We start from the raw sequence: 11918 nt of genomic DNA, 5'->3' as shown, positions 1-11918 counted from the left end.
AGGGGACAAGAGAGAAAGAGAGCCTTAAAGAGTGAGCGAGGGGGAGCCAGGCGTCACTCGCTCAAGAGGAGAGTCCCCAGCAGACAGGCCAGACAAATAGGGCCGGGGACCCCAGACACGTCGCAGCAGAGGTGGCTGCCACAGGCGATAAGGGAAGAATTTGCTCTAAGAGCCCCAGGTGGGGGAGAGATAAGATTCTGTGGCTCAGAAACAGGCGGGGAGGAGGCGGAGGGCCAGGAGCATGGACCCAGTCTAGGCCCTCTGGGAGCACACAGGGTTAGGGTGGGGTCCTGGGGGCTCCCCGCCCTCCTCGCACCCCACCTGCAGTCGTGGACACCGGGGGGCCTGGCCATCGTGCACGTGCGCCAGACTGGCCCTGTTCGCGGACCAGGGCGAGCTGCTTGGGGCCGAGCCCTGTGTGTGCGCAACGATGTCTGCCCGGAGCAGTGCCTCATCCTGCTTCCACTGGCCTCTGTCTGTCTGCATAGCACGCAAAAGCTGCCCTGGGGGACCCTCTGGAGGTTGAAACACTGGCACCTTGGCCTCTGGCCCCACCAGCATCTGCCCGCTGGCCTGGCCAACCTCTGGCGTTTGCTCCCACTGGCTGGCTCTCATCTCTCCGAGGACTCTGTGTTGGGCCCCTGCCCCCCTGAGCTACAGCGTGCGTCCGAGCCTGCTAAATCACTTCAGTCGTGTCTGACTCTTCACGACCCTATGAACTCTAGCCGGCCAGGCTCCTCTGTCCATGGGCTTCTCCAGACAAGAATACTGGAGTGGGTTTCCATGCCCTCCTCCAGGGGATCTTCCTCAACCAGGGATCCAACCCACGTCTCTTGCATCTCCTGCATTGGCAGGTGGATTCTAAACCACTTGGTGCCACCTGGGAAGCTACAGCATAGTCCCCGCCTACTCCCCAGGCCTGGACTCTGCCTCTTGCCTTTGAGTTAATCAGGCGGAAGTGCAGCCCCCTCGTGCCCAGCAGGCCCCTGCAGCTTGAGCACCCTTCATGCCCCTCCTTCTCTCCCCGGCCGGCTTTCTCCGGAAGCAGTGTCTCCAATGGGTTTGCAGTGGAGACGGACCCTCTTGGGTTTGGCTCTGTGATGAGCTGAATTGTGTCCTCACTTCCAGGAACTGTGAATATGACCTTAGTAGGAAATAGGGTCTTTGCAAATGATCAAGATCATGCTGGAGTCGGTGGCCCCCAATCCAATATGGCTGCTGTCTTCATAAAGAGGGGTTCCCAAGTGGCTCAGTGGTAAAGAACCTGCCTGCCAAGCAGGAGACGCCGGTTCCATCCCTGAGTCGGGAAGATCCCCTGCAGGAGTGCGTGGCAACCCACTCCGGTATTCTTGCCTGGGAAATCCCACGGACAGAGGAGCCTGGAGGGCTACAGTCCATGGGGTCGCAAAGAGTCGGACATGACATAGGGACTAAACAACAGCAACCTCACGGAGGGGGTAGTTAGGCACAGATACAGACATGCCCAGAGGAAAGGTGACGTGGAGACGGGGGTGACACTGCCACCAGTCAAGGAGCTCCTGGGGCCACCAGAAGCCAGTAGGGGTGGAGAAGGACCCTTCCCTACAGAGGGAGCATGACTCTGCCCCTACCTTGATCTTGGACTCAGAACTGAGACACTAAATTGCTGTGTTTCTGAGCCACCCAGTCTGTGGTACCTTGAAAGGGCAGCCCCAGGAAACAAGCCCCCTGGATTTCTGCTGTGAGGTGGGAGGTGAGGGGAGAGGACCCCAGAACATGCCTCTTAAAAGGTGCAAGGAGATTAAACACAATGCCAGGTGCGCTGGGCGACCCAGTCCTTCTCTGGGGCTTCTGGGGTGAAAGGGTAAGGGTCTAAGACCACCTGGAGGTGCCAGCTTCCCTGCTGACCTTCCCGATGGGGCCTGGAGTTTTCCATCTTCTCATTCAGCTGCCCACCCACGTTCCCTTTTTTCTCTCTCCTCCATGCTTCCATGACCAAAAAAAAATTTTTTTTTTTTTTTTTACTTTTTCCGTGTTTTTTTTTTTTTAAAGTAATTACAGAGCAGGTAGTCGTTGACGCAAACCTCCCTTCAGTATCAAAAGAGTCTGTGGGGCGGGAGAGGGTTGGGGATAACGGTGGGGGGCGGCCTGACGCCGCCCCATCCCCGGCCCACGGGGGCCTGGGGGCCGGGAGTGGACTCCCCCGGGGCAGGGCCAGGGTGTCCGAAGGCTCTGACCGCGTGGCTGTCTCTTCAGTTTCCAGGGGGTTAGGGGTAGGATACGGCGGGGTGGGGTGGGGTGGGGGGACAGGCGTCAAACTGCAAAAAATGAACCGTAAAAGGAGGGCTGTTGGGGGCGAGGGGAGAGGACACCCCTCAAAAAAGCTCCTCTCTCCCCTGGAAGGCGGAGGGCCGGGAGCAGTTGGTCGGGAGAGCGAGGAGGAAAGGCGGAGGGTTCCGGCCACTCCCCTCCTGCGTCCCCTCCCATCGCCAGGTTGGGGGGGCGAGGCCCGGAACCCCTGGGGGCTCCATTCCCGGGGCCCCTCCCTGTCCTCGCTTGGAGAGCCGCCCTGGGGTCCGGACGCGGGTGGGCGCTCTGAGCTGCCTGCCCCAACCTCCCCTGTGCGGGGCTGGGGCTGTGGGGAGGGTCCCGGTCCGGCCCCAGCCCCTCCCCTCTAGGCCACCCCCACCCCCAGCCCCGGCTTCAGATCTGCGTCTCTTGCACGTTCTCCTTGGAGCCGCTCTTGAAGAGCAGAGGTTCGTGGATGGAGTTGAGGCCGGGCGGGCCCTTGCCCCCGCAGCCCCCGCCGCTGGGGTTGCTGCTGTAGTGCGCCTTGAAGGCGGCCGCCACGTAATGGTGGTGGTTGAGGTGGTCGCGCTCCAGGGCCGGCAGGGCCAGGTGGCTGTCCCCGCCCACGCCGCCCCCGCCCGCCACGGCGGCGGCGGCGGCCACGGACACGGCGGAGGCTGCGGGCAGCTCGTCCTCCACGTTGATGATCTCCACCGTGCGCGTGGGCCCGTGGTGCTTGTGTAGCTGGTGCTGCCTGCGCAGCTTGTAGAAGGCCACGAGCATCACGGCGGCCATGAACGTGATGGCCACGAAGCAGCCGATGATGATCTTGGTGGTCTTCATGACGTCATCCAGGTCCTTGAGGGCGTTCTCCGTCACGTCCGTGATGGGCACGGTGAACGCCTTCTCCGTGGGCCGCGAGGAGCGCGGGGCGGGCGCCGTGGTGGACGAGGAGGCCGGGCCGGCCCCCTCCCCGGGCCGGCCCCCGCCCCAGACGCCGTCTGTCGTGGGCCCCGGCGGCTCCTTCTCGGTCCCGCGCGGCTGCAGGGCCTCCTCTCCGGGCTGCGTCTCCAGGGTCTCCACCGTCACGGTGGTGAAGTAGGTGTAGCCGCCGCCGCCCCCGCCTCCGGGCCCGCCCCCGGGGCCGCCCCCACCGCCGCCGCCCGCGCTTCCGGCACTTCCAGCCGCCACGGGGTCCACGGCCGAGACGTTGAGTGTGGCCGAGGCCGTGGTGTTGCCGGCCGAGTTCGTCACCATGCAGGTGTACTGGCCCGTGTCCTGCACGGTGACGTTGGTGAAGTTGAGCGTGCCGTCGTGGAGGACGGAGATGCGCACGCGGTACGAGCCGTGGGTCATAAGGGTGCCGTTGGGCGTCAGCCAGTTGACGGAGGTCATGGACGTGCCCGTGCGGCACTTGAGCTCGGCGGCCATGCCCTCGGTGACGTTGAGGTCCGTGGGAGGCTCCACGATGACCGGCGCGTAGCAGGTGAAGTGCGACTGGTCCAGCTCGCCGATGTAGCGCCCTTTGAGGCCGGCGGGTGCGTGGCAGCGCGCGCAGCACGTCGTGTTGCTGGGCACCGTCTCCTTGAGCCACCAGCTGAGCCACAGCACGTCGCAGTTGCAGTGCCAGGGGTTGTGGTTGAGGTGGACGCGCTCCAGGCGGTGCAGGGGCGTGAAGAGGTCGTGGGGCAGCGACATCAGGTTGTTGTGGGACAGGTTGAGCTCCTCCAGAGACTTGAGGTCGTCGAAGGCGTTGCGCTCAATGGTGGCCACCTGGGCGTGCATCAGCCACAGCTTGCGCAGGCTGGTGAGGCCCTGGAAGGAGCCCGGGCGGATGAGGTCCAGCCGGTTGCCGGACAGCTCCAGCTCCTCCAGGCGCACCAGGGCCGTCAGGTTGGGGATGTCCTTGAGGTTGCACATGCCCAGGTTGAGGTAGCGCAGGTTCACCAGGCCCTCGAAGGCCGCCTCCGAGATGTACTCCAGCCGCTTGAGCTCGCCCAGGTCGAGGCGGCGGAGCGAGGGCACGCGGTTGAAGGCATACGACGGGATGCTCTCGATGGGGTTGTTCCGCAGCCAGAGCTCGCGCAGCTTGGACAGGTACTCGAAGGCCTGCGTGGGCACCGTCGTCAGCCGGTTGTCGAACAGTTCCAGGGTGTTGAGGCTGGGCAGCCCGTTGAAGGCGCCCACCTCGATCTTGCGCACCAGATTCTTGCTCAGCTGTAGGATCTCCAGGTGCCGAAGGTGCTTGAACGTGTCCGTCCGGATCACCTGGGGTGGGGGAGGGGAAAGACCATCGGTGATACTGACACTAACCGGGTGGACCACAGAGGGTTTTTTTCTTTTTTAATTGTTTTATTGAAGTGTGGTTGGTTTGGGCTTCCTTGGTGCCTCAGATGGTAAAGAATCTGCCTGCAATGCTGGAGACCTGGGTTGGATCCCAGGGTTGGGAAGATCCCCTGGAGAAGGGAATGGCAACCCGCTCCAGTATTCTTGCTTGGAGAAGCCCATGAGCAGAGGAGCCTGATGGACTATATAGTCCAGGGGGTTGCAGAGAGTCAAACACCCTGAATGACTAACACTTTTCGTGGTTGGTTAATTTCTGTTGTCAACCAAAATGATTCAGTTATATATACATGAAAAATATATGTATATATTCATATATATGAAAAGTAATATGTATAGATATACACAACACTCATTCTTTTTCCTATTCTTTTCCATGATGGTTTGTCACAGGATATTGAATATAGTTCTATGTGCTATACACTAGGACATTGTTTATCCATTCTATATATAATCATTTGCATCTGCTAATCCCAAACTCCCAACCCATCCCTCCCCCTTGGCAACCAGGAGTCTGTTCTCTATGTCTGGATCAAAGAGCTCTGAGTGCTGGCGCGGGCGACGACTCCCCACGTCTCCATCTTTGCTGTAAGACCATGAGGTCACTGTGGAAGGTAGTTTGAGGCTTTCTTCTTACAAAGTGAAACAGAGTCAGTTACCTGGGACCTGGCCCCTCCAGTTCCCAAGTATTTCCCCACGAGAAAGAACAGCAGATGTCCATCCAAAAGCCTGTGATGGGTGCTCACAGCATCTGTGTTCATTGCAGCCCAAGCCGGAAATGAATCAGGGCCCATCACCTGGTGATGGAGCCACGCTCTGTGTCTGCAGGATGGGACACGATGGCTCAGCAAGGAAAAAGAACAAACTTTGGACACAACAACTTGGATGAATTTCATGGGCGTCAGGTTGGGTGAAAGCAGCCAGACCCAAAGGAGCATGTGCCATAGAACCCTGTCCATCCACGTGTTTGTGTGTGTTCCAGGGCCAGGGGAGGACAGCCTGCAAAGGGCCACGAGGGAACAGGATTCCTGGGCTGATAGAAATGTCCCTAGTTGGGGTGGTGGCTACAAAGGTGAATGCAACTGTCAAAAGTCCCCAAACTGTACCCAGAACATAGTGAAGTCACTCAGTCGTGTCCGACTCTTTGTGACCCCGTGGAGTGTAGCCTACTAGGTTGCCATTTCCTTCTCCAGGGGATCTTCCCTACCCAGGGATCAAACCCAGGTCTCCAGCATTGCAGGCGGATTCTTTACCAGCTGAGCCACCAGGGAAGCCCACCCGTAACATGGGAGGCATTTTATCCTATATAAAGTACAACTTAATCAGGAAGATTAAATATAGGAAATCCCCTGGTGGTCCAGTGATAGGACTCCAAGCTCTCACTGCCAAGGGCTCCAGTTTGGTCCCTGGTCAAGGAACTAAAATTTCACAAGCCTTGTGGCATGGCCAAAAAAAAATATTAAAAAAAGTTAGGGACTTCCCTAGTGATCCAGTTGTTGACTGTGCGCTGCCAATGCAGGGGGCACGGGTTCAGTCTCTGGTTGGGGGACTAAGATCCCACATGATGCGTGGCATGGCCAAAAGATTAAAAAAAAAAGTTATGCCAGCAGCTAACATGCATCGGAGAAGGCAATGGCACCCCACTCCAGTACTCTTGCCTGGAAAATCCCATGGACGGAGGAGCCTGGTAGGCTGTAGTCCATGGGGTCGCTAAGAGTCGGACACGACTGAGCGACTTCACTTTCACTTTTCCTGTTCATGCACTGCAGAAGGAAATGGCAACCCACTCCAGTATTCTTGCCTGGAGAATCCCAGGGATGGCGGAGCCTGGTGGGCTGCCGTCTATGGGGTCGCACAGAGTCGGACATGACTGAAGCGACTTAGCAGCAGCAGCAGCAACATGCATCGGATACTTCTTGGGAGCCAGAAGCTATTCTAAATGCTTTATAGCCAACAACTCAGTTAATCCAACAAATCGCCCTGAAATCCATACAGCAACTATAAAATCCATAGAGCTCCAAAAACCAGGTTTCTCGATAACTTTGATATCAAACCCCATTTGGTGGCAAAACCTGATCAGAACTCATGTGAAGCTGTTTAAAGCTTTTATTGCTCCCCTTCTTGTGACTAGTGAAACATTCCACTCTAGAAACATTCCCAGATTTAAGAAGTATGAGATCCATGGGGGTGCTATAAACATATATGGTGTATAAAATACCTTTCTAATATCAGATGGCCAAACACATTCAGCCTCAAGGGTGTCACATGAAGGGTTATGAATTATCTCCATCTAAGTGGGAAGATGAGGGTGAAAGAGGAGAGTGGGAAAGCTGGCTTAAAACTCAACATTCAAAAAACTAACAAAAGAAAAAGAAAAAGAAAACAAACAAAACTAAGATCATGGCATCCAGTCCCATCACTTCATGGCAAATAGATGGAGAAAAAGTGGTAACAGTGACAAATTTTCTTTTCTTGGACTCCAAAATCACTGTGGACAGTGACTGCAGCCATAAAATTAAAGAATGCTTGCTCCTTGGAAGAAAGCTATGACAAACCTAGACAGCGTATTCAAAAGCAGAGACGTCACTTTGCCGACAAAGGTTCATATAGTCAAAGCTATGGATTTTTTTTCCAGTGGTCATGTACAGATGTGAGAGTTGGACCCTAAAGAAAGCTGAGTGCTGAAGAATTGATGCTTTCAAACTGCTGTTTGAGAAGACTCTTGAGAGTCCCTTGGACTGCAAGGATATCCAACCAGTCAATCCTAAAGGAAATCAATCCTGAATATTCATTGGAAGGATTGATGCTGAAGCTGAAGCTCCAATACTTTGGCCACCTGATGCGAAGAACTGACTCATAGGAAAAGACCCCAATGTAGGGAAAGATTGAAGGCAGGAGGAGAAGGGGACGACAGAGGATGAGATGGTTGGATGGAATCTCTGACTCAATGGACATGGGTTTGGGTAGACTTAGGGAGTCGGTGATGGACAGAGAGGCCTGGCGTGCTGCAGTCTGCGGGGTCGCAGAGAGTGGGACATGACCGAGCGACAGAACAAGGACAAAGTGGGAGGAAGTGGAATCACAGAGAGACACAGTGACTGGCCCAGGGATGCACAGGAGGGGCTGGCAGATCTGGGATCCGACCGAGGTGGTCTGGCTCCAGAGTCCCAGCTCTTCACCCCTGCCCTTGGCTGCCACCTGTCAGGGTGGAGGCTGACGGGCCACAGAAGGGGCAGCGCTGGGCTGGGCGTGGGATGCAGAATCTAATCTTACCACATTCTCCTCATCAATCACCATGCTGGTTACACCAAGGCAAGGAGACCGCGCAGCTATCAGACAGCTTTTCTGCAGCCTAGTTATGCCATGGAGACGCTTGCATTCAAATATTAAGGGGATAATGGAGAACCCTAAATAGCAGACAGTGTGCTTATGACTTCATAGAACTTAAAAAAAGCAGCCAAGGAATTGGGTGTGTGCATATACACAGCAAAAAAATGGCCACAAGGACATGCCCTAGCTACTTCTTGGTGGTGAACTCCAGCAGTTGCAGATTATGGGCTTAAGTTATCTTTCCTAGGTTATGCTTTCTCTTTAATGAACAAAAATTACTTTTAAGTAGAAAAACACTAAAAACTTAAAAAAAGAGACTCTAACCTGGGAGGCAGCCCAGTATAAGCAACAGTGTTATTCCTGGTGCAGTTATCATCGTGAAACAAGAGCCACCATTCCTCCTGCCGGCACAGCCCAACAGAAACATGACATGTGTTTAATTGTAAATTTCCTAGAGGCCACATTAAAACAAACAAACAAATCCAAGACAGATGAAATCCATTTTGATGATTGATTAGCTTGATAGTTCCAAGATAGAAGGGGACAACAGAGGATGAGATGGTTTGATGGTATCACTGACTCAATGGACATGAGTTTGAGCAAGCTCTGGGAGATGGTGAAGGACAGGGAAGCCTGGCAGGCTGCAGTCTATGGGGTCGCAAAGAGTCAGACACGACTGAGCGACTGAACGGGATTCCCTGGTGGCTCAGCTGGTAAAGAATCCGTCTGCAATGTGGAAGACCTGGGTACGATCTGTGGGTTGGGAAGATCTCCTGAAGAAGGGAACGGCCACCCACTCCAGTATTTTGGCCCGGAGGATTCCATGGGCTGTACAGTGCATGGGGTCGCAAAGAGCTGGACACGACTGAGCGACCTTCATACACTCACTGGCAACTGAACAGCAACATTATGATTTCAACATGTAATCCAGGGGAGAACTTAACAAATGCAATATTTTACAATCTTTAAAAAAAATTTTTTTTTACTGAGCTGGGTCTTCATTGCTGCGCAGGCTTTTTCTCTAGTTGCAGAAAGTGGGGACTACTCTCTAGTTGTGATGCTCCAGCTTCTCATTGCGGTGGCTTCTTTTGGTGCTGAGCTCAGGCTCAATGGTTGGTGGCCCATGGGCTTAGCTGTTCCGCCCCATGTGGGATCTTCCAGGACCAGGGATCAAACCTGTGTCTCCTGCAATGGCAGGTGGACTCTTTTACCACTGACCCACCGGGGAAGCCCCTCTTTTACACTCTTTCCACACTAAGTCTTTGAGGTCTGATGTGTGTTTGACAGGCCATGCCCTTAGCAGCCGGTTCCTGCCTTTCCCCTCAAAAATAGGATATTGTGAGCCTTCCCCATGTCATGATATGCTTCTAAAACCTGACTTCCGTGTCCACCTAGAATCTCTTCCTGGAGCTACACCTGCTTTCGGAGATGGGACTGACAAGGTCAGTTTTTTCTTTTCTTTAATACGCTTCTGCCTCATTTCCTGCAGTGAACACGGCTCACCTTTAGAAGTGTACGAGGCTAGGGAGGGCTGGCCTGGGGACCCTGCAGCCCGCTGGGGATGCAGAAACAGCCAGGTCTGTGCGGGTGGGGGCTGAGAAGAAGGCAGGCCCAAAAGCCTTGGCCTGGCAGCTCTCGGGGGCCCTGGAGCCCCAGCCCTGCTGCGTGGGCCACGGGAGCCTGGGTTTCCTCCTCTGAGCAACCCCAGAAAGAGCCCAGGGTGTTCTCTCGCCCGCCCATCCCGCGAGCTTCTAAACAGCAGCATGACAAAAAGCCTTCCCGATCAAACCGGCCGGCCCTTTGCTTTGCTCAACTCTGAGTTTCCCAAATATAATAGCCACAGAACCCTTCTCACAGGCTGCCTTTCACCATCGCCCCGGGAAACGCTGGCAAAGCCCCAAGCAGGCCTTTTAGTGGCTGTTTCTATTAATAGCAACGATAATAATAACAATAATATCCAGTGATTACTAATCACTAGGCAGGGAAGGAGGTGGACTCTTCAAAGGTCAGACTCGGAGGGTTTAGACTGAGAAATTGAGAACAAAGGGGTTGCTGGCCCAGGTGCTGGCAAGATCTCCAGGGAGGGCCTTCCCTGGTGGTCCAGAGGCTAAGACTCCACACTCCCAGTGCAGGGGGCCCGGGCTCCATCCCTGGTCAGGGAACTAGACCCCTCATGCCAGGCCAAGAGTTCACATGCCGAAACTAAGACCAGGTGCAGCCAAACAACCCAAGCGATAAATAAAAAGAACTTCTGGGAGCCGCCCCATTGCCCCCTCACCCTGAGTCATGCCCTGTGTTCCTCCCTAGTTCCCAGCAAATCCATCCACATGCCCCACCCTGTCCCCACTCCTTCCAGGGCCCCTGTTCTCAGCATGGCTGCTCCAGCCCGCCCTCCCAGTCAAAAGCAAGAATGTAGCTTTGCACCCTGCATTGTCCACAGCCTCCCCATGTTAGGGCTAGTCGACCAGCAAGCCAGCCAGTTCTGTCCCTTTTCAATGTCTCATGCCTCTTCTTTTCCCACAGCCCAGCTTAAGTCTCAACCTTCACAGCCTCCAATCTCTTCCCCTTGAGCCCAGATCCAGGGCCTTGCCGCACCTGGAGCTGACTCGGCCTCTGCCTTCCTCTAGAGCCCTCCGTGGCTCCCCTGTGCCCTCCGGGGAGATTCAGCCTGCCTTGGAAGCCTGGCTTGGCCCCCTCACCTGCAGCCGTCACTCCAGCTGCATTTCTGCCAGTATTAACTTCTAGAACTATCTCACAGGCACTCCGCCTTTGCATACACTCTTACCCTGCTCAGAATGCCCTTCCCTTTTCATCCACCTAGAAAACTCCCGCCCACCCTCTTGTGCTGCAGTCCATGGGGTCGCAGAGTCGGACACGACTGAGCGTCTGAACTGAACTGACTCTCCTGTTCTTGTTCAGTCACTCAGTCGTGTTCGACTCTTTGCGACCCCATGGACTGCAGCACACCAGGCCTCCCTATTCCTCACCATCTCCCGGAGTTCACCCAAGTTCATGTCCATTGAATCGGCGATGTCATCTGACCATCTCATCCTCTGTCGTCCCCTTCTCCACTTGACCTCAATCTTTCCCAGCATCAGGGTCTTTTCCAATGAGTCAGCTCTTGGCATCAGGTGGCCAAAATATTGGAGCTTCAGCTTCAACACCAGTCCTTCCAATGAGTATTCAGGGCTGGTTTCCTTTAGGATTGACTGGTTTGATCTCCTTGCAGTCCGAGGGACTCTCTAGAGTCTTTTCCAGCACCACAGTTTGAAAGCATCAATTCTTCCACATTCATCAGCCCTCTTTCTGGTCCACCGTCTTGAACCCAGCCCAAATGTCTCTCATTCATTCAACCATCCTTTGCCTATTTATTGAGCCAGGATAGCGCAATTCTGAAGGAGCAAATGGAGGAGGACTGTTCTCCATGGAAGGGCACCTTCAACACCAGGCCTGCAGAGCTGACTGGAGGACACAAGGTACTTGGTGAGATTCGCTCAGCACAAGGCTTGGCACCCGCAGGTGGCATCTGGGCTGCAGCGATGAGTGCCAGGCTCTGGGCTGAGCATCCCCAACCATCAGCCTGGCTTGTCCTCTCCAGCCCGGTGGGGCAGCTGCTGTTAGCTCATATTCACAGAAGGAACTGCTCAGTGAGGTTACTGGCTGAGGGGTTCGAACCTGGGCAGTGCAGAGGCGAGCGTCATGCCTCGTTTCAGAGATCAGATGGCTCAGCAAGGTCGAGTGACTCAGCAGGGCTGCTCACTGGGCCTGGGGGAGGCCCACGGCTGGTAGGTGCGCCCAGGTCTCTCTGGTTCTCTGCACAAAGCAGCTGAAACCACACCATGTCCAAAAGGTGCGTCCCGGCTCAGCCCAGGGCTGCGGCTGCTCCTGGTCCACGTGCTTTGTCCCCTTCGTGATGGGAAGGGGGTGTGTGATGGGAGCTGCAGGGGCACTCCCCAGGCGGGGCTGGGGGGTGGTCT

The 11918-nt window shown here is 55.4% G+C and overlaps 2 protein-coding genes across 4 annotated transcripts in view; one reads left to right on the top strand and one right to left on the bottom strand.

The window, feature by feature from the left end:
* EMC10 (ER membrane protein complex subunit 10) overlaps nt 1-11918 on the top strand; it is a 43760-nt gene that overhangs the window by 29463 nt on the left and 2379 nt on the right. The window contains exons 8-9 of one of the 2 annotated variants that reach the window (XR_014060711.1): nt 9337-9383; nt 11322-11417. The gene's annotated coding sequence lies outside the window, so the exon portion shown is untranslated. Of the gene's footprint in view, nt 1-9336; nt 9384-11321; nt 11425-11918 lie in introns of both variants that reach the window. The other variant, XR_014060710.1, reaches the window with a different exon arrangement.
* LRRC4B (leucine rich repeat containing 4B) overlaps nt 1986-11918 on the bottom strand; it is a 30197-nt gene continuing 20264 nt past the window's right edge. For both annotated transcript variants that reach the window (XM_081514686.1, XM_081514687.1), the window contains exon 3: nt 1986-4536. In XM_081514686.1, coding sequence (XP_081370812.1) covers nt 2683-4536 — 1854 coding nt within the window. In that variant the 3' untranslated portion in view covers nt 1986-2682. The remainder of the gene's footprint in view (nt 4537-11918) is intronic.

Source organism: Giraffa tippelskirchi, chromosome 7 (assembly GCF_054371585.1).
Source record: "Giraffa tippelskirchi isolate mGirTip1 chromosome 7, T2T-mGirTip1v1.2.pri, whole genome shotgun sequence".
NCBI classification, from domain to species: domain Eukaryota; kingdom Metazoa; phylum Chordata; class Mammalia; order Artiodactyla; family Giraffidae; genus Giraffa; species Giraffa tippelskirchi.
This window is presented reverse-complemented; position numbering and strand designations above follow the sequence as displayed.